This window comes from Leiobunum rupestre, chromosome 1 (genome assembly GCF_980474605.1).
Source record: "Leiobunum rupestre chromosome 1, qqLeiRupe1.1.hap1, whole genome shotgun sequence".
NCBI classification, from domain to species: domain Eukaryota; kingdom Metazoa; phylum Arthropoda; class Arachnida; order Opiliones; family Sclerosomatidae; genus Leiobunum; species Leiobunum rupestre.
The window spans coordinates 63,801,431-63,825,560 of record NC_143384.1 but is presented as its reverse complement, the minus strand read 5'-3'; the positions used below and the strand labels follow the sequence as shown (position 1 = coordinate 63,825,560).

Genomic DNA, 24,130 nt, shown 5'->3' with positions numbered 1-24,130 from the left:
TTCATTTTTTTTAAAACATGAAAAACAGTTTCTATGCAATAGAAAAAAAAATTAAAAGATTTTTATACAACATTTTTTATTTAAAAGAGAGAAGGGTGTCTATCCGGTGAATGAGAATTTCATTCTCATTCACCGGATAGACACAAAGAGCTTGGCTCCCGCCGTTCACCCGCGCCTCTCCCGTTCCTCCCCCACCCGCGCCCCCATCTCAATCACCAGAATTTCTAATCACCAGAATTTCTATTCACCAGATTCTCCCGTTCACGGGTTGCTTTCCCCCACCCCCCATTCACTGGATACTTTATCTCTCGTTCACCAGCTCCTTTCCCCCATTGCGTTCACCCCTTCTAATCACCAGTTGCTTTCCCCCATCCCCATTCTCCAGAATTTGTTTTCCTCGCGCAGATATCTGGAGATTAGATTTTTACCCGTTTGCTTATCGCTTCAGAACTCCTTAATTTCTAATCTCTAGGCAATAATAACAAGTTATTTTCAATTTAATTAATTTCCAATTTTATTTTACTTTTAATTACATGATTGCGTAAAACAGGTTCTAATATTAGACCGACATTATAAATAACGCGTTTAAATCGCATTTTATCAATATAAAAAAAATTAACTCGATCTTCGTAAGGAATATGTACAATTTCATTTAATGGGCTGAAACGAACTACCTTCTGCAAGTGCGGATTGTATAAATAATTTTAATAAAAGTTCTACCTCACCACGTCTGACCGGAATAGATATGAAATCGTCATCCTCCAGTGCCGCTGCCCTTGGTGGTGCCGGGATCTCCCATTCTTGCGAAAGGTACTTTTTTTCCGATGGTGAATTATCCCTCGACGGACAGTGTGGAAAGAATCTAGCATGTTCCCATTCTGGTACGTCTCCTGATTCCCATCCTTCTAATACGCCATGGCACTTGTAACATCGTACTTCATCGCCCCGCTGAATATAGTAGAATCCAGCCTTCGCTAGTTGTTCCTTAGTAACGTGGGGGTTTCTCCAGTGACGAAAAGTTTCAAGTCGATACGCTTCGATGTCCATACTGTAAACTGATAGTTTCTATAAGCTATTGTCAACATTCTTAAGCCTAATTGGTTAAGCCTAAATTTCAATAAATGTTTTTTCTATTTATTTTGGTTAGACTCTAAGACTATTTGACTAGAATCTAAGTCTATTTACTTCAATTTAAACAAGGCCTAATTTCCCTCTACAGTAAAATAATAAAGTCACTTACTTTTACGGAAATCCTTAAGCCTTTGCCTGTAAATAGAGTCGAGAAGGCGGGGTACGGAGCGCGAAAATCTACGTGTCTCTTCTCGATGAGGTCCAGGAACTAAAAGAACGCTGAGTCGTATATCTAGAGATCAAATAACACTCGAAACTTCAAGTAAATCCTGATTTCTCATTGGCTGAAACCAATTGACGTCACGGGAGAATGTAAAATGTAACCAAAAATAGAGGTTACTGCTCATCGGTTAGCGAAAAAAATTCGTCACGTGTTAAATTAGGCAAATTAGAATAGCTGAAAATACATTGCGCTTACTTCGCACTAATTTACTTCTGATACAACTTTGATAAAAATTAATCCTGTTTCGGGGGGAACCCCCCAGGAGGAAATCTTAGAGACTATTAACTCGGTAGAATACACTATTTTAGCAATTGCAATTGCATATAATCCTTGTTATTGTAATGTTTGATATATACTGAAATGATTATTGTTGGATAGGAAAATAAAAGAATCGTGATAAATGTTAATTTTTTTATTATAAAATAATTGGGACGATGAGTAGTATCCTACTGGAATGTATTTCGCCCTCATCGTCCCAATATAATTGATGTTCCCAGACTTGAAGAAGCTTCCTGGGCTCTCCAACCTCAAAGCTAACAGAACAATACATAAAATTTTAACTTTAGTACAGTATAAATAATTCGTGAAATTTAATTTATTACCTTATTCTAATCTCAAATTTAATTGTATCATCGCTCGCGCTTTGCAATACAATTCCCTTCAATTCTTCAATTCTACATGAAGAAAATTAAAATCTAAAATTTTTGTTCTAAAAGTTATTTAAATCTTAAAATAATATTTACCTCATTTTTGATTTCAATTTAGTTTTTGCTCCAAGCAAAGAAAAAGGTTGGAATAATTTGTTCTAATTGATTTACTCCCTTTTTATACCATTTTCCATCCCCACCAATTCCTAGCCCCTATATCCTATCTCCTTCTTTTCCGTGATGAAATCTAAGTTAGTGATTGAGTGTGGAATCTATTCAGTGTGTAAATAAGTGGGTAAAGTCTGTAAATTTTTCCATTGGTTAAATAGTGTTCGTAGATAATTAATTTCGTGAGACTGGGAATTTCCACCATCTTCCTCTTAGCGTACGTCACGAGAAGATGGTTTAGGTTCGTGCAAAGTCTAACAAATTTACAGATAAGAGTCCGCATTGTAGTACGTTCTTGCATTGGACTGGTTGACTTAACGAAATTCTGGAAAAAAAAGGGTAAGCGATTTTCAATAAAGAGTCTTTTTTTTGTTACGTTTTTTAAAGTATTTATTAAGAGTGAAAAAAGTTACATAGGAAAAATTGTTTACAATTGTTTTTTTTCGCGTACATGAGTTTATATTATTAAATAAAATGGCAGAGTCAAATTTCAATCTTTTTTTTTATCATTACAAGACCCAAAGCTAACTAAATCCCTGTTAAATTATCTAAGGCAATGTTTTTTTCACCAATCTTATTTTGCGTGTACTAAAGATATTTTGTTAATGACGGGTAGAAAACATATTTCAATGGTTCAAGACGGTAACAGATTTCAATGACTTTTAGAAAGTACTTTAAATAGAACGTACAGGAATAATGCAATAATATATTTCTACCAATGTTTTGTTTTCATGCTAGATTGCGTAAACCACCCACGTTGTCCTAACTAGTTTACCAATACTTTCTGATTCTATTTTAATTTTTTTGTTTTTGGATGGTTTATTTTATTCGAAAGTAAATGGTTTGGCGCCCATAGAAGCGCGCGCATGTTTTCGAGAGAGGTCGGGTCATATCTCTAAAAGATACCAGATAGCGTGGGAATATATTGTTTTATCCTCTGGAACCGGATTTTTTCCAGTCAGTCACCATACCTCTCTCTCTAGCTAATGGATTCGCTAAATTCGATGTGATGATTTTTCTAGCATGATTTGCGAAAGATAAAAATATCTTGCTGTCGTTTTTTTCCCAATTTTTGGAAAACTTTTGGTAGTACGTTTTTGTACTCTGTCCTTTAGTTCTATGCAAAATATACATTACGCAATATTCGCCGCAAACGTTACTAGTTAGTCCTTGCAATCGTCTTTTGCTAAATGTCCACGTCTTACACATTGAATTTAAATATTTTCTGATTGTGGGTAAAAATGGGGGAAGCCCCATTGAATCAAAATAGAATCCCCGTTTTCGGCCATCGACGTAGACGCAAATCCAATGAGAACCTGTTTCGCCCCTTTTATCAAAATTAATGATAAGCGATTGCGGATATTTCACCATGGGTTTTAAATTATCTGAAGAAAACACGCCTAAAAAGTTCGGTGTTTTATACAGTGCCTGAGATAAGTCCACGTTTGTCGTAGTCATTTTAATAGTCTCGAATAATGTTCCTATTTTTATCTATCTGTAAACAAGATTGAAATTCAGCGTACACGATAACGACCGTAGAATCTTTTAAAGGGGTACCAAATCCTAAATCTAAACGTAGTTGCCCTCTCTTTACGGGGTTCCAAAACGTGACGTCACTGGCCGAATTGTCGGGGGTTAAATCAAAAGCATATAGGGCAAAGCCTAGAGGAAAGTGAGCCAACGCAATGTGATTTCCCCCGTCTTGGTAGAGTATCCCAGATCCCGAGAATAGCGAATGATAGGCCAGCGTAAATTGTTTACTATTAAAATTAGGGGTCAACGCTTTCGAAGGGATTTGTTCGTTATCAACGTATAGAGCCAGATAATTTAGGTCGAAATTTTCAAAATTATAAGGATTAGACTTAACGGAGCCCTTATACGCTTTGTTGGTGGCTAAACCAATAATGACTCTGTTGGGCATCGGACCTAAGAATATATTGTCAAAACTATCGTTCTGAATAGAACTAGCTAATGTTTTAACTTTAATTTCAGTACGAGTAAAGGGATATTTGGCATTGCTACGTAATAATCCTTGCTGATGGGCTAATAAAATTTTAGGCATAATTTTAACTTTACGTACAATTAGAGCAGCGTCTATAAATTCGACTTTATACGCGTCGACAGTGTCGCTAAAAAGGGTAAAATTATCGCTATTTCTAGTGAGTGAAACCTTAAGTTGTACGCCATTAATTAAATATTTGTTGAAATTAAAAATGTCACAAAAAATGTTCCCGTAAAGTTCAATTTCTTTTGATTCAGCAGCTAGAACCTGACGTTTTATGAATCCGGCGTTTGTTATCAGATCCATACTTCCAGCCGTGTCATCGTACCATCCAGATGTCGCAAGGTGAGTGTTTTTTGCATCGTACCCAAAGTTGAGCAAGGTTTCGATATAGGCCCTATAGGGGTAATTTGAGGCCGATGGTGAAACCGTCGTATCATTGAGTTTCACTTCGCATTGTTTGAATAGCGAATGCAGAGAATTGTTCACGAGCGAAACGTTAGACCCGGCATCCAAGTTGTCACCGTTGGTTTTGACGATTTTTACTTTACAATATATCATTGTCATTGCCAAATCTGTGTAAGAGTCTCCCGTACCCGGTACCACGAATTCGATGATAGAACTGCTGTCGATAGATGAAATTGGCTTACACCATACCGTTTGACCTTTTTCAACGCTGAGTTGAGTTGGTAGTTCGTTGAAAATATTTAATTCGCTTTTAAGTACTTCCATTTTTTTAGAGAGCAAAAATATCGCGAACCGTACGCGTGAACTTGCGGCGTTTAACTGAACTCTTTTTCTTCTTCAATGGTTTCTTAGTAGTTTTTCTTCTCTTGCGACGACCCGAACCTTCTTGCGCTGCCATTTCGTCCACAGTTTCTGTCATTCGTTTATTGGCTGACGTTTTTAAGTCCTGACCTTGCAAGACGTCTCCGAGTACTTTCTTTCCTGTAGAAAGAGCCCTTTTTCCCACGTATTTGGCAGACTGTTTTAGGAATGGGAATACAAACCTAGCTAGCCCAGAAAAAAAGCTACCAATTCCGTGTCCTTTTTGTCCCGCAAACCCAGAGAAATAAGGTAAATCTACTCCTCCCCCCGCCTGATTTAAATAATATTGCATGTAGGGACAATTTCTATCAACGTACTGATAAGCCATTCTTTTTTTTTTACTGAGCTCGTCGTAAATGTACTTTACACGTGACTGAACCAAACTGAAATGGCACGAATTCACCTAAACTAGTTCTTATATTAATGTCGATACAGTCAAAATAATTTCTACTCAGTTTAAGGTAATGCGGAGAATCGAAAGTTTTTGAAACGGTTGATCCATTGGGGGCGTTTTGGTCTACAACAATTGTTCGCAAAAGGGGGGCTAATGTATCCCCAACCATTTCATTTCCTACCAAATCGGAATACACGAACATAAGATCGGGGATGAATAAGTTTAATTGCATAGGGGAATCTGATCTGAATGCTACCTTAGGTGAAATATCAGTAACATTATCTCTAAATCCTAAAATTTTCCTTAACTTTGGCGATAACTCGAGTTGATAATAATGTTTACTATAGGAAGTGTATTGTACGTGTCCACTTTCTAAACTATATTCAAATTTTCCTAATGAATCATTATCGAACTCTGAATTAGCGCTTTCCTTTAAATCAAGGTTCAAACTTTTAATACTTTCATTAAGTACTGCCAAAAGTTCATGAGGATTTTTGTAGTAGCCCTGAGGTATCTCGCGGAAGTCGTAGGTATATTTGTAATCTACTATGTGGGCTGGAGGTTTCGATAGTAATTCCTTAATTTCTATTCCACATCCCATTGGCTCGCTTACGTTATAAAAAGATAAAGGATAAATAATTTCTACCAGAGCAATTTCCCAATCTCCGCGTAAACTAATGGGTTTGGCCAACGTTGTAGAATACGAGGCTAGAGTATTTTCTGAATTATTCTTATTCTTATCTCTAGTATTACTAGGAAGAGTTATGTAAATCCCAGACGTCATCTTGATTAACCCAACTATTAAACGATGGAGGATATCCTAGCCAACTAACGTACAATTGTTTTACTCCGTTTTTAATTCTCTGACGTAAAATCTTGTTTAACTTGAACGAACGAGGCGCACTGACCTTTTGAAGCTCTCTCGAATAGAACGTCCCTTTTATATCGATTTCTGATAGGTCTTTTATTTTATAAACGGGAGGATGTCTTTTAACTATAGCTACGACTTTAAATATTTCTTCGGTATAATTAGCTTCGAAACCCTTTTGAAATATCATTTTAGTTGTATTTATTCTAACCAAATCCCCTACTTGGAATTGCGGTTTCATTTTCAGTTTCTCGGCATAATATTTAGAGTAGATATTATTGTACACACGTAATACGTTATTTTCCGAAACGTCATTAGGGGCCATTTTAATTGAGCTATGATAAGAGGAATTGTACGCTTCGACCAAGTCCTGTAAGACTTCCAAATATCTATTTGAGGAGTGATGGGTAAAATATCTATACATTTTTGTTTTTAACGTTCTATTAAACCTTTCTACGATAGAGGCTTTTATTTCGTCATTTTCGGTACTAAAAAATTTAACTTTATTCTTTTTGAAATATCCTTGTACTTCTTTATTCCTAAATTCCGTGCCCTTGTCCGATTGAAATTTATCCGGAATTCCGTCTTTAAAAACAATTTTTATATTTTTCAAAACCTCTTTCCCCGATTTAGTTTTAAGAGGTAACCCCCACGCTTTTCTACTAAAACAGTCTATAATTGTTAAAATGTATTTGTATCCGTCATTATCTGCCTCTAACGAGCGCATATCGTTAATATCAGCCTGGTATTGTTCCCTTATATTACTAATTACTATTTTATTTCGTTGAAACTTTTTATATTTCGGCCTATGCATCGTAAAAGCGTCGATTCCTCTTAACCATTTTTCTACAGTTTCCCTACTTAAGCCGTGAGACTTTACGGACTGGAATAACCTTTCAGCGCCTCCGAAAGAAGCCGGATGCTTCGGGTTAAAATATATTTTTTCTAAAATAGCTTCGCCCATACTTTAGACTTTTGCGCGCGACTCCTTGTTTGTTTATAAGAGTGAAGAGAAGAGTCGGACGAGGAGTGATCTCGGTCGAGGCTACGAGGGGGACGGGGCTTATCTCTCCTGCGCGCACGCCCACTTTGAGGAACCGGATACTCGCGCTTAACGGGAGAACGTCGTTGTCGGGTTCTCGGAGCTAGCGGGGAGGGAAAGCCTTGGATTGCAGGTGAAGAGTTAAATTGGGTTAAATTGGAAATAAACGCGAAATATCCGATAGGTTTTGGGTGGGTTTTAGGATTTAAATACGCTTTGGTAATTTCGCTAATATTGGAACCTTTAATAGGTCGACCGTTTATTACGAGCTCCCCGTTTTCATCCCACCGTATTCTTTCGGGTACAGTTTCCAACTGATCCACCATGCTTTGCGCTTTTTGGTAATATATCAAAGGCAAATCGTCTATCCAGTCCCTACTTAGCGAGTCGAATGCGGGGGCAATTTCGATTTCTTTAGGAGCCGAGGCTTGCTTACGTAGATTTCCGTGTGTCATTAAAGCTTGTTCGTATAAAATCCATTTCGAGGCGTCGTCTAAATCTTTCATATTTAATATTTGGTCCATCTTAACGTCTAATTCAGAGACTGTCAGAGCGAGGGGGTGCGGGAACGGGTCTGGCTTTAAAACGCCGCTAGGGACGAGAATCATTTTTCTGGCGTGTTTCATTGTTTACTACCGAATATAGAACCAAGAAGGGTTGAAACGACGGGTAGAAGAAACGAGAAAAATCCGCCCCCAGACTGAACTAACAATTTCTTTTTACTTTTCCAAGCTACCCGCTTACTAGCTAGTTTTCGAAGGGTATTTTTATGACGAGATAACCTGGTTTTTTGGGTATTTGATAGTTTTACGTTACCAATTAAAGTGTTATGAATACATTCACTGATAGCGTCTATGAGGGATTTGTCGGCTTTAGCTAAAATGGCTTTTCTTTGAACGGGTTTGCAACGACCGAGATATCGGAGAGCGTCTCTCTCGATACGTACTCTACGAGACATGATTCATAACTGATTGAAGTTACGAAATGTAAGTTCTATTTATTTATTTATTTAGGGAGATAACCGTAGCACGTTTCTCCCGGTAAAATATTAGTCAAGACTCTTTGATCTTCGGGACAAGTTTGAGTTAAATTGAATACTAGGTAACCGTGAGGTCTCGAAGTCGCGTCTTCGTAAGCGTCAACTACAAAACGCCACTTATCAGGGAACATTTGTCTAGCGAGATAAGCCACTTGCTGACGGTCTCGGGGACTTTTCAATAAAATTATGTAATGCGAATTCAGGGATATGGATCTGCTATCTTTTGATTGATGGAATAAGTTCTGTGTAATAAAAATAACGCTTAGAGAACGGTGATGGGTCCCTTTCACGAATAAATCACCAATTTGACCTTTACTCTCGCTCATCTGGTCGTCGATAACTAATAATATAGGATCTTTTCCGTCATAATCAGATAAAACAGGCAATCCTTCTTTAAAAACTACCCTGCGCTTCATTTTATCGTATAGAGCTTGTCATTCTCCGTAATACCAATGTATTTCTTTGAAACCCGGAACAAACATTTCTTCTTCGTGATTAATTATAGATTCAATTAAATAGCTTTTGCCACTCTGACTCGGGCCTGCCGTTACGCAATTAAACGGATGAATAAATTGCATGGTTATCTCCCTTCGAGTACTAGCGTACAAATGAAAATTGTACGTTCTCAGCTAAGCGCTGAATGCTGTCCGTACTGAGGGACGACATGATAAAATTATCTTCCAAAGATAAAGAGTGACATGTGTCATCTGATTCTAGAAAGGGTGAGGGAGCATCCATAGGCGTATACGAGGGCGAAAAACGTACTTCGTCAGGTGGAATAGAACTAGGTCTTAAAAGGGGTGAAGGTAAATTATCGATAGGGGGCGAACAGATTTGATGGGTTAGTTGATATTCTCTAAGATAATCTCGTACCATTGTCATTTCTTTTAAACGTTCCAATTGCGAATCAGTTACTGTAGTTAAGGAAAGGGTAGGGTCTTGGGTATCAGTTAAATCTATTATTTCCATTTCTGGAGAATTGGGTAAAGTTACTATGGGTACTTCCGGGAGCTCGTTATCAGTTATATCAATCAATTCAGGGGAGTCGATTATAATCATTTCCGGGGTATCAACTAAATTAATTTCTGGGTATTGTACACCTTTCATTTTAATGCCGATTTACTTAAACCTTATTCAAAAAATTACGATATAAAAAAATCAAAATAAACTTACGTAGAGAGAGAGAGCGCGCTTCAAAAATCCTGGTACTAGACGCACAAAGAACAACAATAGAGTGACGTTCCCCCGGTTCAGGCCCCCCCCCTTATATAGTGCCTAGGGGAAGATAGTAAGCTTATCTCTTATTCCCAAAGAACTTGTTCAGTTCTCGAGAATATATTAGGGTTATGCTAAAATTTATACTTATTTCCGCAAAATATTCCATTTAACTTCATTTCCGATATGGACACTGAAGTACAAACATCTGCCATAATCACCGTCCTGAAACAACCTTCTAAAATTATAGCCGTAGTGATTATTTTAATTACAATTTTCTTATTTGAGTTCATTTTGTGGTATTTTGAAAACGTTTCTACCGTAAAATTGTAACTTTTTTCACTGTAGTTCACAAAATGGTATTAAAAGTATACTAATTTTATGTTAATTTCTATTAATTGTATTGTTTTCTAGGATATGATTGCATCACAAGCTCTCGAGAGGAAACTACAATGGGTTTTTTTCTTCTTCCAAGTGGATTAATATGTGACGTCAATGGGAATAATTAGAGGCAGTTTCGAGCACGGGACGGTTTAATTTCGAGTGTCTAGAACTGTTATCTCAGAGAGAGAGAGAGAGAGAGAGCCGATAGAATTTGAGGGTTATTTGAAGTTTAGATCACGTGATGAATTAATCTCAACAAGATAGGAACTGCGTCATTTCTCTCTGAGACGCTGAACTGAAAAGAAGTGCATCCTCATCTACCGTAAACATGGAAAAACGATCTATTGGTAAGCATTATTTTATTAATACTATTACTATTTCAATAGACAAAGGCTTAACATTTTCATTTTCTATAGCCGAGACGCATACCGTATCCAAACGCAGGGGCCAAGAAAGACGTATCAACATAAAAATCACGTTAGGAGGATCAGTCTACATTTCTTTTGGTTTCGACGGATCAAAATTACAAGTTCTCTTCTTCAAAAAATCGAACGAAAATATTCTGTTCCTGACCTCCGAAGCTTTCACCAATCTACTCTCTCTTTGGGGAGAGCTTTTCGCCGCTACGCAAACCGGAGCATCGTCTCTAACCCACAACATCATCGACTATCACGACAACAACGTATCCGTCGTCGCCACTACCAACAACATCAAATTGAACTCTGCCTACGGTCATGTTCTGGATCTGGGAGCTCGCGAAATCGGTGAGTTCCAAAAAAAAATTGATTTTATTCGGTTTCAAATAAATCTTTTAAACGAACATAAAAATGTTATCGAATGCATGTACTTAGCTATTGTTAAAAACCTTAAAAAAATTCACGAATTATTATATGGAAAACCTTTCGAGGGTTTATTTTTGTACCCTGATCAATTTAATTCGTACCATCAAGTAAAATCTTATTTTGGCTGTTTTAAATCACCCTCGGAAGTACTACAAGATTTTACTAATTTACTCGTAGATAATCAATTAACCTGTAAACTTAGCTACTTTAATTTGTTTTCATTGTGTAATGCACAAGATAACCATCTAATGGAATATCTGATAGTACCTACTAACATGTAAACAAAGTTCTAAAATAAAATAAAAAATTAATTAAATTGAAAATAACTTGTTATTATTGCCTAGAGATTAGAAATTAAGGAGTTCTGAAGCGATAAGCAAACGGGTAAAAATCTATTCTCCAGATATCTGCGCGAGCAAAACAAATTCTGGAGAATGGGGATGGGGGAAAGCAACTGGTGATTAGAAGGGGTGAAAGCAATGGGGGGAAAGGAGCTGGTGAACGAGAGATAAAGTATCCAGTGAATGGGGGTATGGGGGAAAGCAACCCGTGAACGGGAGAATCTGGTGATTAGAAATTCTGGTGATTGAGATGGGGGAAGAGGCGCGGGTGGAGGAGGAACGGGGGGAACAGAGGGAGCCAAGCTACAGCCCCGAAACAGGATTAATTTTTATCAAAGTTGTATCAGAAGTAAATTAGTGCGAAGTAAGCGCAATGTATTTTCAGCTATTCTAATTTGCCTAATTTAACACGTGACGAATTTTTTATCGCTAACCGATGAGCAGTAACCTCTATTTTTGGTTACATTTTACATTCTCCGCTAACCGATGAGCAGTAACCTCTATTTTTGGTTACATTTTACATTCTCCCGTGACGTCAATTGGTTTCAGCCAATGAGAAATCAGGATTTACTTGAAGTTTCGAGTGTTATTTGATCTCTAGATATACGACTCAACGTTCTTTTAGTTCCTGGACCTCATCGAGAAGAGACACGTAGATTTTCGCGCTCCGTTCCCCAGCCTTCTCGACTCTATTTACTGGCAAAGGCTTCAGGATTTCCGTAAAAGTAAGTGACTTTATTATTTTACTGTAGAGGGAAATTAGGCCTTGTTTAAATTGAAGTAAATAGACTTAGATTCTAGTCAAATAGTCATAGAGTCTAACCAAAATAAATAGAAAAACATTTATTGAAATTTAGGCTTAACCAATTAGGCTTAAGAATGTTGACAATAGCTTATAGAAACTATCAGTTTACAGTATGGACATCGAAGCGTATCGACTTGAAACGTTTCGTCACTGGAGAAATCCGCACGTTACTAAGGAACAACTAGCGAAGGCTGGATTCTACTTTATTCAGCGGGGCGATGAAGTACGATGTTACAAGTGCCACGGCGTATTAGAAGGATGGGAATCAGGAGACGTACCAGAACTTGAACATGCTAGATTCTTTCCAAACTGTCCGGCTAGGGATAATTCACCATCGGAAAAAAAGTACCTTTCGCTAGAATGGGACATTCCCCCGACGCCAAAAGCAACTACGGTCACTGACAAATACATCTCACCTGTACCAGAAGAAGACGTTTGTGACTGTATGTCAGACGATACTGTTGCTAAACACTACAAATACGTGAGTTAGAACTTTTAATTAAATTAAGTTGCAGGAGATCGTTTCACCCCATTTAAATGCCTGTAAACTTAACTACTTTAATTTGTTTTAATTGTGTAATGTACAAGATAACCATCTAATGGAATATCTGATAGTACCTACTAACATGTAAAACAAAGTTCTAAAATAAAAAATTAAATGTAAATAACTTGTTTTTATTACCTAGAGATTAGAAAATTAAGGGGTTCTGAAGCGATAAGCAAACGGGTAAAAAATCTAATCTCCAGATATCCGCGCGAGGAAAACTAATTTTGGAGAATGGGGATGGGGGAAAGCAACTGGTGATTAGAAGGGGTGAAAGCAATGGGGGAAAGGAGCTGGTGAACGAGAGATAAAGTATCCAGTGAATGGGGGGTGGGGGAAAGCAACCCGTGAACGGGAGAATCTGGTGAATAGAAATTCTGGTGATTGAGATGGGGGCGCGGGTGGGGGAGGAACGGGAGAGGCGCGGGTGAACGGCGGGAGCCAAGCTCTTTGTGTCTATCCGGTGATTGAGAATGAAATTCTCATTCACCGGATAGACACCCTTCTCTCTTTTAAATTCCAGTATGGGCTACGAGTAACAACGAAAAGGACTCTGACTATAAGTCATTTTAAACAACGCCTGGCGAACAGACGTAAGTAGTTCAATATTTGGATTTGGAAATAAATAACTTCCGCTTTTTTTCAAGGTCACGAATTTATCGCAAACCACATCCGTCGAACGTTTCTTAACTTCCCGCAAAAGGTTAAGCACCCGAACTGAGGCTCCAACCCAGGACCGTTAGGTTAAGAGCCTAACGCTCTACCGACTGAGCTACACGGGCGACCCTCAGCGGGCAAAATCGTAACGTCACAACATTCAATAAAACCGAGAACGAAATTTAAAATTTTTAGTTTTCTTCAAACAGGCTTCCCTCTTAAACTGTGGCTTCAACAGAGGCTCTTTAGGTTAAAACCCTCAAGCTTTACCGACTAAGCTATCCTGGCTCTTCCAGCGCTCATCTTCTTGAAAATTGCGGATAATTTCTTTTTATTCATTTTCTTCTGTTAATATATTAAAAGCCCTTTTTATTCATATGTTAAAAAAGAAACGTCATTATGATTGAAAGTTTCCACCTTGGCAACTGGCGCTGACTAGGAATTGAGGCGTCCATTAGTTATCCAGCGTCTTGGAAGCATAAATTAGAGGATTTTATGAGGGTGGAGACTCTGACGATCATCGGGCTGTGGAGATATAACTACCGCGTGAATTTTGCCGTCAGTATGGGGCACTCGGAGAGCCCAAACTGAACAAGGTTTTATAACGACGTAAGAACTGGCTAAGGTCTTAATGCAGCACACAAAATTTCCCGTGGGAAACCGTCATTGGTTGGCCTTTAAGTGCGGTTTTAATTATCAGACCACCCAAGAAAGTCAGTTTCTATTCATTTTTTTTAAAACATGAAAAACAGTTTCTATGCAATAGAAAAAAAATTAAAAGATTTTTATACAACATTTTTTATTTAAATTCCAGTATGGGCTACGAGTAACAACGAAAAGGACTCTGACTATAAGTCATTTTAAACAACGCCTGGCGAACAGACGTAAGTAGTTCAATATTTGGATTTGGAAATAAATAACTTCCGCTTTTTTTCAAGGTCACGAATTTATCGCAAACCACATCCGTCGAACGTTTCTTAACTTCCCGCAAAAGGTTAAGCACCCGAACTGAGGCTCCAACCCAGGATCGTTAGGTTAAGAGCCTAACGCTCTACCGACTGAGCTACACGGGCGACCCTCAGCGGGCAAAATCGTAACGTCACAACATTCAATAAAACCGAGAACGAAATTTAAAAATTTTAGTTTTCTTCAAACAGGCTTCCCTCTTAAACTGTGGCTTCAACAGAGGCTCTTTAGGTTAAAACCCTCAAGCTTTACCGACTAAGCTATCCTGGCTCTTCCAGCGCTCATCTTCTTGAAAATTGCGGATAATTTCTTTTTATTCATTTTCTTCTGTTAATATATTAAAAGCCCTTTTTATTCATATGTTAAAAAAGAAACGTCATTATGATTGAAAGTTTCCACCTTGGCAACTGGCGCTGACTAGGAATTGAGGCGTCCATTAGTTATCCAGCGTCTTGGAAGCATAAATTAGAGGATTTTATGAGGGTGGAGACTCTGACGATCATCGGGCTGTGGAGATATAACTACCGCGTGAATTTTGCCGTCAGTATGGGGCACTCGGAGAGCCCAAACTGAACAAGGTTTTATAACGACGTAAGAACTGGCTAAGGTCTTAATGCAGCACACAAAATTTCCCGTGGGAAACCGTCATTGGTTGGCCTTTAAGTGCGGTTTTAATTATCAGACCACCCAAGAAAGTCAGTTTCTATTCATTTTTTTTAAAACATGAAAAACAGTTTCTATGCAATAGAAAAAAAATTAAAAGATTTTTATACAACATTTTTTATTTAAATTCCAGTATGGGCTACGAGTAACAACGAAAAGGACTCTGACTATAAGTCATTTTAAACAACGCCTGGCGAACAGACGTAAGTAGTTCAATATTTGGATTTGGAAATAAATAACTTCCGCTTTTTTTCAAGGTCACGAATTTATCGCAAACCACATCCGTCGAACGTTTCTTAACTTCCCGCAAAAGGTTAAGCACCCGAACTGAGGCTCCAACCCAGGATCGTTAGGTTAAGAGCCTAACGCTCTACCGACTGAGCTACACGGGCGACCCTCAGCGGGCAAAATCGTAACGTCACAACATTCAATAAAACCGAGAACGAAATTTAAAAATTTTAGTTTTCTTCAAACAGGCTTCCCTCTTAAACTGTGGCTTCAACAGAGGCTCTTTAGGTTAAAACCCTCAAGCTTTACCGACTAAGCTATCCTGGCTCTTCCAGCGCTCATCTTCTTGAAAATTGCGGATAATTTCTTTTTATTCATTTTCTTCTGTTAATATATTAAAAGCCCTTTTTATTCATATGTTAAAAAAGAAACGTCATTATGATTGAAAGTTTCCACCTTGGCAACTGGCGCTGACTAGGAATTGAGGCGTCCATTAGTTATCCAGCGTCTTGGAAGCATAAATTAGAGGATTTTATGAGGGTGGAGACTCTGACGATCATCGGGCTGTGGAGATATAACTACCGCGTGAATTTTGCCGTCAGTATGGGGCACTCGGAGAGCCCAAACTGAACAAGGTTTTATAACGACGTAAGAACTGGCTAAGGTCTTAATGCAGCACACAAAAAATTTCCCGTGGGAAACCGTCATTGGTTGGCTTTTAAGTGCGGTTTTAATTATCAGACCACCCAAGAAAGTCAGTTTCTATTCATTTTTTTTAAAACATGAAAAACAGTTTCTATGCAATAGAAAAAAAATTAAAAGATTTTTATACAACATTTTTTATTTAAATTCCAGTATGGGCTACGAGTAACAACGAAAAGGACTCTGACTATAAGTCATTTTAAACAACGCCTGGCGAACAGACGTAAGTAGTTCAATATTTGGATTTGGAAATAAATAACTTCCGCTTTTTTTCAAGGTCACGAATTTATCGCAAACCACATCCGTCGAACGTTTCTTAACTTCCCGCAAAAGGTTAAGCACCCGAACTGAGGCTCCAACCCAGGATCGTTAGGTTAAGAGCCTAACGCTCTACCGACTGAGCTACACGGGCGACCCTCAGCGGGCAAAATCGTAACGTCACAACATTCAATAAAACCGAGAACGAAATTTAAAAATTTTAGTTTTCTTCAAACAGGCTTCCCTCTTAAACTGTGGCTTCAACAGAGGCTCTTTAGGTTAAAACCCTCAAGCTTTACCGACTAAGCTATCCTGGCTCTTCCAGCGCTCATCTTCTTGAAAATTGCGGATAATTTCTTTTTATTCATTTTCTTCTGTTAATATATTAAAAGCCCTTTTTATTCATATGTTAAAAAAGAAACGTCATTATGATTGAAAGTTTCCACCTTGGCAACTGGCGCTGACTAGGAATTGAGGCGTCCATTAGTTATCCAGCGTCTTGGAAGCATAAATTAGAGGATTTTATGAGGGTGGAGACTCTGACGATCATCGGGCTGTGGAGATATAACTACCGCGTGAATTTTGCCGTCAGTATGGGGCACTCGGAGAGCCCAAACTGAACAAGGTTTTATAACGACGTAAGAACTGGCTAAGGTCTTAATGCAGCACACAAAAAATTTCCCGTGGGAAACCGTCATTGGTTGGCTTTTAAGTGCGGTTTTAATTATCAGACCACCCAAGAAAGTCAGTTTCTATTCATTTTTTTTAAAACATGAAAAAAAGTTTCTATGCAATAGAAAAAAAATTAAAAGATTTTTATACAACATTTTTTATTTAAATTCCAGTATGGGCTACGAGTAACAACGAAAAGGACTCTGACTATAAGTCATTTAAAACAACGCCTGACGAACAGACGTAAGTAGTTCAATATTTGGATTTGGAAATAAATAACTTCCGCTTTTTTTCAAGGTCACGAATTTATCGCAAACCACATCCGTCGAACGTTTCTTAACTTCCCGCAAAAGGTTAAGCACCCGAACTGAGGCTCCAACCCAGGACCGTTAGGTTAAGAGCCTAACGCTCTACCGACTGAGCTACACGGGCGACCCTCAGCGGGCAAAATCGTAACGTCACAACATTCAATAAAACCGAGAACGAAATTTAAAAATTTTAGTTTTCTTCAAACAGGCTTCCCTCTTAAACTGTGGCTTCAACAGAGGCTCTTTAGGTTAAAACCCTCAAGCTTTACCGACTAAGCTATCCTGGCTCTTCCAGCGCTCATCTTCTTGAAAATTGCGGATAATTTCTTTTTATTCATTTTCTTCTGTTAATATATTAAAAGCCCTTTTTATTCATATGTTAAAAAAGAAACGTCATTATGATTGAAAGTTTCCACCTTGGCAACTGGCGCTGACTAGGAATTGAGGCGTCCATTAGTTATCCAGCGTCTTGGAAGCATAAATTAGAGGATTTTATGAGGGTGGAGACTCTGACGATCATCGGGCTGTGGAGATATAACTACCGCGTGAATTTTGCCGTCAGTATGGGGCACTCGGAGAGCCCAAACTGAACAAGGTTTTATAACGACGTAAGAACTGGCTAAGGTCTTAATGCAGCACACAAAATTTCCCGTGGGAAACCGTCATTGGTTGGCTTTTAAGTGCGGTTTTATTTATCAGACCACCCAAGAAAGTCAGTTTCTATTCATTTTTTTTAAAACATGAAAAAAAGTTTCTATGCAATAGAAAAAAAATTAAAAGATTTTTATACAACATTTTTTATTTAAATTCCAGTATGGGCTACGAGTAACAACGAAAAGGACTCTGACTATAAGTCATTTAAAACAACGCCTGACGAACAGACGTAAGTAGTTCAATATTTGGATTTGGAAATAAATAACTTCCGCTTTTTTTCAAGGTCACGAATTTATCGCAAACCACATCCGTCGAACGTTTCTTAACTTCCCGCAAAAGGTTAAGCACCCGAACTGAGGCTCCAACCCAGGACCGTTAGGTTAAGAGCCTAACGCTCTACCGACTGAGCTACACGGGCGACCCTCAGCGGGCAAAATCGTAACGTCACAACATTCAATAAAACCGAGAACGAAATTTAAAAATTTTAGTTTTCTTCAAACAGGCTTCCCTCTTAAACTGTGGCTTCAACAGAGGCTCTTTAGGTTAAAACCCTCAAGCTTTACCGACTAAGCTATCCTGGCTCTTCCAGCGCTCATCTTCTTGAAAATTGCGGATAATTTCTTTTTATTCATTTTCTTCTGTTAATATATTAAAAGCCCTTTTTATTCATATGTTAAAAAAGAAACGTCATTATGATTGAAAGTTTCCACCTTGGCAACTGGCGCTGACTAGGAATTGAGGCGTCCATTAGTTATCCAGCGTCTTGGAAGCATAAATTAGAGGATTTTATGAGGGTGGAGACTCTGACGATCATCGGGCTGTGGAGATATAACTACCGCGTGTATTTTGCCGTCAGTATGGGGCACTCGGAGAGCCCAAACTGAACAAGGTTTTATAACGACGTAAGAACTGGCTAAGGTCTTAATGCAGCACACAAAATTTCCCGTGGGAAACCGTCATTGGTTGGCTTTTAAGTGCGGTTTTAATTATCAGACCACCCAAGAAAGTCAGTTTCTATTCATTTTTTTTAAAACATGAAAAAAAGTTTCTATGCAATAGAAAAAAAATTAAAAGATTTTTATACAACATTTTTTATTTAAATTCCAGTATGGGCTACGAGTAACAACGAAAAGGACTCTGACTATAAGTCATTTAAAACAACGCCTGACGAACAGACGTAAGTAGTTCAATATTTGGATTTGGAAATAAATAACTTCCGCTTTTTTTCAAGGTCACGAATTTATCGCAAACCACATCCGTCGAACGTTTCTTAACTTCCCGCAAAAGGTTAAGCACCCGAACTGAGGCTCCAACCCAGGACCGTTAGGTTAAGAGCCTAACGCTCTACCGACTGAGCTACACGGGCGACCCTCAGCGGGCAAAATCGTAACGTCACAACATTCAATAAAACCGAGAACGAAATTTAAAAATTTTAGTTTTCTTCAAACAGGCTTCCCTCTTAAACTGTGGCTTCAACAGAGAATCTTTAGGTTAAAACCCTCAAGCTTTACCGACTAAGCTATCCTGGCTCTTCCAGCGCTCATCTTCTTGAAAATTGCGGATAATTTCTTTTTATTCATTTTCTTCTGTTAATATATTAAAAGCCCTTTTTATTCATATGTTAAAAAAGAAACGTCATTATGATTGAAAGTTTCCACCTTGGCAACTGGCGCTGACTAGGAATTGAGGCGTCCATTAGTTATCCAGCGTCTTGGAAGCATAAATTAGAGGATTTTATGAGGGTGGAGACTCTGACGATCATCGGGCTGTGGAGATATAACTACCGCGTGAATTTTGCCGTCAGTATGGGGCACTCGGAGAGCCCAAACTGAACAAGGTTTTATAACGACGTAAGAACTGGCTAAGGTCTTAATGCAGCACACAAAATTTCCCGTGGGAAACCGTCATTGGTTGGCTTTTAAGTGCGGTTTTAATTATCAGACCACCCAAGAAAGTCAGTTTCTATTCATTTTTTTTTAAAACATGAAAAAAAGATTCTATGCAATAGAAAAAAAATTAAAAGATTTTTATACAACATTTTTTATTTAAATTCCAGTATGGGCTACGAGTAACAACGAAAAGGACTCTGACTATAAGTCATTTAAAACAACGCCTGACGAACAGACGTAAGTAGTTCAATATTTGGATTTGGAAATAAATAACTTCCGCTTTTTTTCAAGGTCACGAATTTATCGCAAACCACATCCGTCGAACGTTTCTTAACTTCCCGCAAAAGGTTAAGCACCCGAACTGAGGCTCCAACCCAGGACCGTTAGGTTAAGAGCCTAACGCTCTACCGACTGAGCTACACGGGCGACCCTCAGCGGGCAAAATCGTAACGTCACAACATTCAATAAAACCGAGAACGAAATTTAAAAATTTTAGTTTTCTTCAAACAGGCTTCCCTCTTAAACTGTGGCTTCAACAGAGAATCTTTAGGTTAAAACCCTCAAGCTTTACCGACTAAGCTATCCTGGCTCTTCCAGCGCTCATCTTCTTGAAAATTGCGGATAATTTCTTTTTATTCATTTTCTTCTGTTAATATATTAAAAGCCCTTTTTATTCATATGTTAAAAAAGAAACGTCATTATGATTGAAAGTTTCCACCTTGGCAACTGGCGCTGACTAGGAATTGAGGCGTCCATTAGTTATCCAGCGTCTTGGAAGCATAAATTAGAGGATTTTATGAGGGTGGAGACTCTGACGATCATCGGGCTGTGGAGATATAACTACCGCGTGAATTTTGCCGTCAGTATGGGGCACTCGGAGAGCCCAAACTGAACAAGGTTTTATAACGACGTAAGAACTGGCTAAGGTCTTAATGCAGCACACAAAATTTCCCGTGGGAAACCGTCATTGGTTGGCTTTTAAGTGCGGTTTTAATTATCAGACCACCCAATAAAGTCAGTTTCTATTCATTTTTTTTTAAAACATGAAAAAAAGATTCTATGCAATAGAAAAAAAATTAAAAGATTTTTATACAACATTTTTTATTTAAATTCCAGTATGGGCTACGAGTAACAACGAAAAGGACTCTGACTATAAGTCATTTAAAACAACGCCTGACGAACAGACGTAAGTAGTTCAATATTTGGATTTGGAAATAAATAACTTCCGCTTTTTTTCAAGGTCACGAATTTATCGCAAACCACATCCGTCGAACGTTTCTTAACTTCCCGCAAAAGGTTAAGCACCCGAACTGAGGCTCCAACCCAGGACCGTTAGGTTAAGAGCCTAACGCTCTACCGACTGAGCTACACGGGCGACCCTCAGCGGGCAAAATCGTAACGTCACAACATTCAATAAAACCGAGAACGAAATTTAAAAATTTTAGTTTTCTTCAAACAGGCTTCCCTCTTAAACTGTGGCTTCAACAGAGGCTCTTTAGGTTAAAACCCTCAAGCTTTACCGACTAAGCTATCCTGGCTCTTCCAGCGCTCATCTTCTTGAAAATTGCGGATAATTTCTTTTTATTCATTTTCTTCTGTTAATATATTAAAAGCCCTTTTTATTCATATGTTAAAAAAGAAACGTCATTATGATTGAAAGTTTCCACCTTGGCAACTGGCGCTGACTAGGAATTGAGGCGTCCATTAGTTATCCAGCGTCTTGGAAGCATAAATTAGAGGATTTTATGAGGGTGGAGACTCTGACGATCATCGGGCTGTGGAGATATAACTACCGCGTGAATTTTGCCGTCAGTATGGGGCACTCGGAGAGCCCAAACTGAACAAGGTTTTATAACGACGTAAGAACTGGCTAAGGTCTTAATGCAGCACACAAAATTTCCCGTGGGAAACCGTCATTGGTTGGCTTTTAAGTGCGGTTTTAATTATCAGACCACCCAAGAAAGTCAGTTTCTATTCATTTTTTTTAAAACATGAAAAAAAGTTTCTATGCAATAGAAAAAAAATTAAAAGATTTTTATACAACATTTTTTATTTAAATTCCAGTATGGGCTACGAGTAACAACGAAAAGGACTCTGACTATAAGTCATTTAAAACAACGCCTGACGAACAGACGTAAGTAGTTCAATATTTGGATTTGGAAATAAATAACTTCCGCTTTTTTTCAAGGTCACGAATTTATCGCAAACCACATCCGTCGAACGTTTCTTAACTTCCCGCAAAAGGTTAAGCACCCGAACTGAGGCTCCAACCCAGGACCGTTAGGTTAAGAGCCTAACGCTCTACCGACTGAGCTACACGGGCGACCCTCAGCGGGCAAAATCGTAACGTCACAACATTCAATAAAACCGAGAACGAAATTTAAAAATTTTAGTTTTCTTCAAACAGGCTTCCCTCTTAAACTGTGGCTTCAACAGAGGCTCTTTAGGTTAAAACCCTCAAGCTTTACCGACTAAGCTATCCTGGCTCTTCCAGCGCTCATCTTCTTGAAAATTGCGGATAATTTCTTTTTATTCATTTTCTTCTGTTAATATATTAAAAGCCCTTTTTATTCATATGTTAAAAAAGAAACGTCATTATGATTGAAAGTTTCCACCTTGGCAACTGGCGCTGACTAGGAATTGAGGCGTCCATTAGTTATCCAGCGTCTTGGAAGCATAAATTAGAGGATTTTATGAGGGTGGAGACTCTGACGATCATCGGGCTGTGGAGATATAACTACCGCGTGAATTTTGCCGTCAGTATGGGGCACTCGGAGAGCCCAAACTGAACAAGGTTTTATAACGACGTAAGAACTGGCTAAGGTCTTAATGCAGCACACAAAATTTCCCGTGGGAAACCGTCATTGGTTGGCTTTTAAGTGCGGTTTTAATTATCAGACCACCCAAGAAAGTCAGTTTCTATTCATTTTTTTTAAAACATGAAAAAAAGATTCTATGCAATAGAAAAAAAATTAAAAGATTTTTATACAACATTTTTTATTTAAATTCCAGTATGGGCTACGAGTAACAACGAAAAGGACTCTGACTATAAGTCATTTAAAACAACGCCTGACGAACAGACGTAAGTAGTTCAATATTTGGATTTGGAAATAAATAACTTCCGCTTTTTTTCAAGGTCACGAATTTATCGCAAACCACATCCGTCGAACGTTTCTTAACTTCCCGCAAAAGGTTAAGCACCCGAACTGAGGCTCCAACCCAGGACCGTTAGGTTAAGAGCCTAACGCTCTACCAACTGAGCTACACGGGCGACCCTCAGCGGGCAAAATCGTAACGTCACAACATTCAATAAAACCGAGAACGAAATTTAAAAATTTTAGTTTTCTTCAAACAGGCTTCCCTCTTAAACTGTGGCTTCAACAGAGGCTCTTTAGGTTAAAACCCTCAAGCTTTACCGACTAAGCTATCCTGGCTCTTCCAGCGCTCATCTTCTTGAAAATTGCGGATAATTTCTTTTTATTCATTTTCTTCTGTTAATATATTAAAAGCCCTTTTTATTCATATGTTAAAAAAGAAACGTCATTATGATTGAAAGTTTCCACCTTGGCAACTGGCGCTGACTAGGAATTGAGGCGTCCATTAGTTATCCAGCGTCTTGGAAGCATAAATTAGAGGATTTTATGAGGGTGGAGACTCTGACGATCATCGGGCTGTGGAGATATAACTACCGCGTGAATTTTGCCGTCAGTATGGGGCACTCGGAGAGCCCAAACTGAACAAGGTTTTATAACGACGTAAGAACTGGCTAAGGTCTTAATGCAGCACACAAAATTTCCCGTGGGAAACCGTCATTGGTTGGCTTTTAAGTGCGGTTTTAATTATCAGACCACCCAAGAAAGTCAGTTTCTATTCATTTTTTTTAAAACATGAAAAAAAGTTTCTATGCAATAGAAAAAAAATTAAAAGATTTTTATACAACATTTTTTATTTAAATTCCAGTATGGGCTACGAGTAACAACGAAAAGGACTCTGACTATAAGTCATTTAAAACAACGCCTGACGAACAGACGTAAGTAGTTCAATATTTGGATTTGGAAATAAATAACTTCCGCTTTTTTTCAAGGTCACGAATTTATCGCAAACCACATCCGTCGAACGTTTCTTAACTTCCCGCAAAAGGTTAAGCACCCGAACTGAGGCTCCAACCCAGGACCGTTAGGTTAAGAGCCTAACGCTCTACCGACTGAGCTACACGGGCGACCCTCAGCGGGCAAAATCGTAACGTCACAACATTCAATAAAACCGAGAACGAAATTTAAAAATTTTAGTTTTCTTCAAACAGGCTTCCCTCTTAAACTGTGGCTTCAACAGAGGCTCTTTAGGTTAAAACCCTCAAGCTTTACCGACTAAGCTATCCTGGCTCTTCCAGCGCTCATCTTCTTGAAAATTGCGGATAATTTCTTTTTATTCATTTTCTTCTGTTAATATATTAAAAGCCCTTTTTATTCATATGTTAAAAAAGAAACGTCATTATGATTGAAAGTTTCCACCTTGGCAACTGGCGCTGACTAGGAATTGAGGCGTCCATTAGTTATCCAGCGTCTTGGAAGCATAAATTAGAGGATTTTATGAGGGTGGAGACTCTGACGATCATCGGGCTGTGGAGATATAACTACCGCGTGAATTTTGCCGTCAGTAT

At 38.4% G+C, this 24,130-nt stretch overlaps 1 protein-coding gene and 12 non-coding genes across 13 annotated transcripts; 1 reads left to right on the top strand and 12 right to left on the bottom strand.

The window, feature by feature from the left end:
- The first annotated feature begins 11,629 nt into the window (after positions 1–11,629).
- On the top strand, positions 11,630–12,482 carry LOC149964593 (death-associated inhibitor of apoptosis 2-like). Its single transcript, XM_090170897.1, has 2 exons — positions 11,630–11,849; positions 12,034–12,482. The coding sequence occupies exon 2, from the start codon at positions 12,042–12,044 to the stop codon at positions 12,417–12,419; it is 378 nt and encodes a 125-aa protein (XP_090027023.1). The 5' UTR covers positions 11,630–11,849; positions 12,034–12,041; the 3' UTR covers positions 12,420–12,482.
- Positions 12,483–13,182: 700 nt separating this feature from the next.
- Positions 13,183–13,255, bottom strand: TRNAK-CUU (transfer RNA lysine (anticodon CUU)). The gene has a single exon. It is a non-coding gene; the product is annotated as a tRNA-Lys (tRNA).
- An 875-nt stretch (positions 13,256–14,130) lies between these two features.
- TRNAK-CUU (transfer RNA lysine (anticodon CUU)) lies at positions 14,131–14,203 on the bottom strand. Its single transcript has one exon. It is a non-coding gene; the product is annotated as a tRNA-Lys (tRNA).
- An 875-nt stretch (positions 14,204–15,078) lies between these two features.
- On the bottom strand, positions 15,079–15,151 carry TRNAK-CUU (transfer RNA lysine (anticodon CUU)). The gene has a single exon. It is a non-coding gene; the product is annotated as a tRNA-Lys (tRNA).
- Positions 15,152–16,028: 877 nt separating this feature from the next.
- TRNAK-CUU (transfer RNA lysine (anticodon CUU)) lies at positions 16,029–16,101 on the bottom strand. The gene has a single exon. It is a non-coding gene; the product is annotated as a tRNA-Lys (tRNA).
- Positions 16,102–16,978: 877 nt separating this feature from the next.
- TRNAK-CUU (transfer RNA lysine (anticodon CUU)) lies at positions 16,979–17,051 on the bottom strand. The gene has a single exon. It is a non-coding gene; the product is annotated as a tRNA-Lys (tRNA).
- An 875-nt stretch (positions 17,052–17,926) lies between these two features.
- TRNAK-CUU (transfer RNA lysine (anticodon CUU)) lies at positions 17,927–17,999 on the bottom strand. Its single transcript has one exon. It is a non-coding gene; the product is annotated as a tRNA-Lys (tRNA).
- Positions 18,000–18,874: 875 nt separating this feature from the next.
- Positions 18,875–18,947, bottom strand: TRNAK-CUU (transfer RNA lysine (anticodon CUU)). The gene has a single exon. It is a non-coding gene; the product is annotated as a tRNA-Lys (tRNA).
- An 876-nt stretch (positions 18,948–19,823) lies between these two features.
- On the bottom strand, positions 19,824–19,896 carry TRNAK-CUU (transfer RNA lysine (anticodon CUU)). Its single transcript has one exon. It is a non-coding gene; the product is annotated as a tRNA-Lys (tRNA).
- An 876-nt stretch (positions 19,897–20,772) lies between these two features.
- On the bottom strand, positions 20,773–20,845 carry TRNAK-CUU (transfer RNA lysine (anticodon CUU)). Its single transcript has one exon. It is a non-coding gene; the product is annotated as a tRNA-Lys (tRNA).
- An 875-nt stretch (positions 20,846–21,720) lies between these two features.
- On the bottom strand, positions 21,721–21,793 carry TRNAK-CUU (transfer RNA lysine (anticodon CUU)). Its single transcript has one exon. It is a non-coding gene; the product is annotated as a tRNA-Lys (tRNA).
- An 875-nt stretch (positions 21,794–22,668) lies between these two features.
- TRNAK-CUU (transfer RNA lysine (anticodon CUU)) lies at positions 22,669–22,741 on the bottom strand. The gene has a single exon. It is a non-coding gene; the product is annotated as a tRNA-Lys (tRNA).
- An 875-nt stretch (positions 22,742–23,616) lies between these two features.
- Positions 23,617–23,689, bottom strand: TRNAK-CUU (transfer RNA lysine (anticodon CUU)). Its single transcript has one exon. It is a non-coding gene; the product is annotated as a tRNA-Lys (tRNA).
- Between the last annotated feature and the right edge of the window lie 441 nt (positions 23,690–24,130).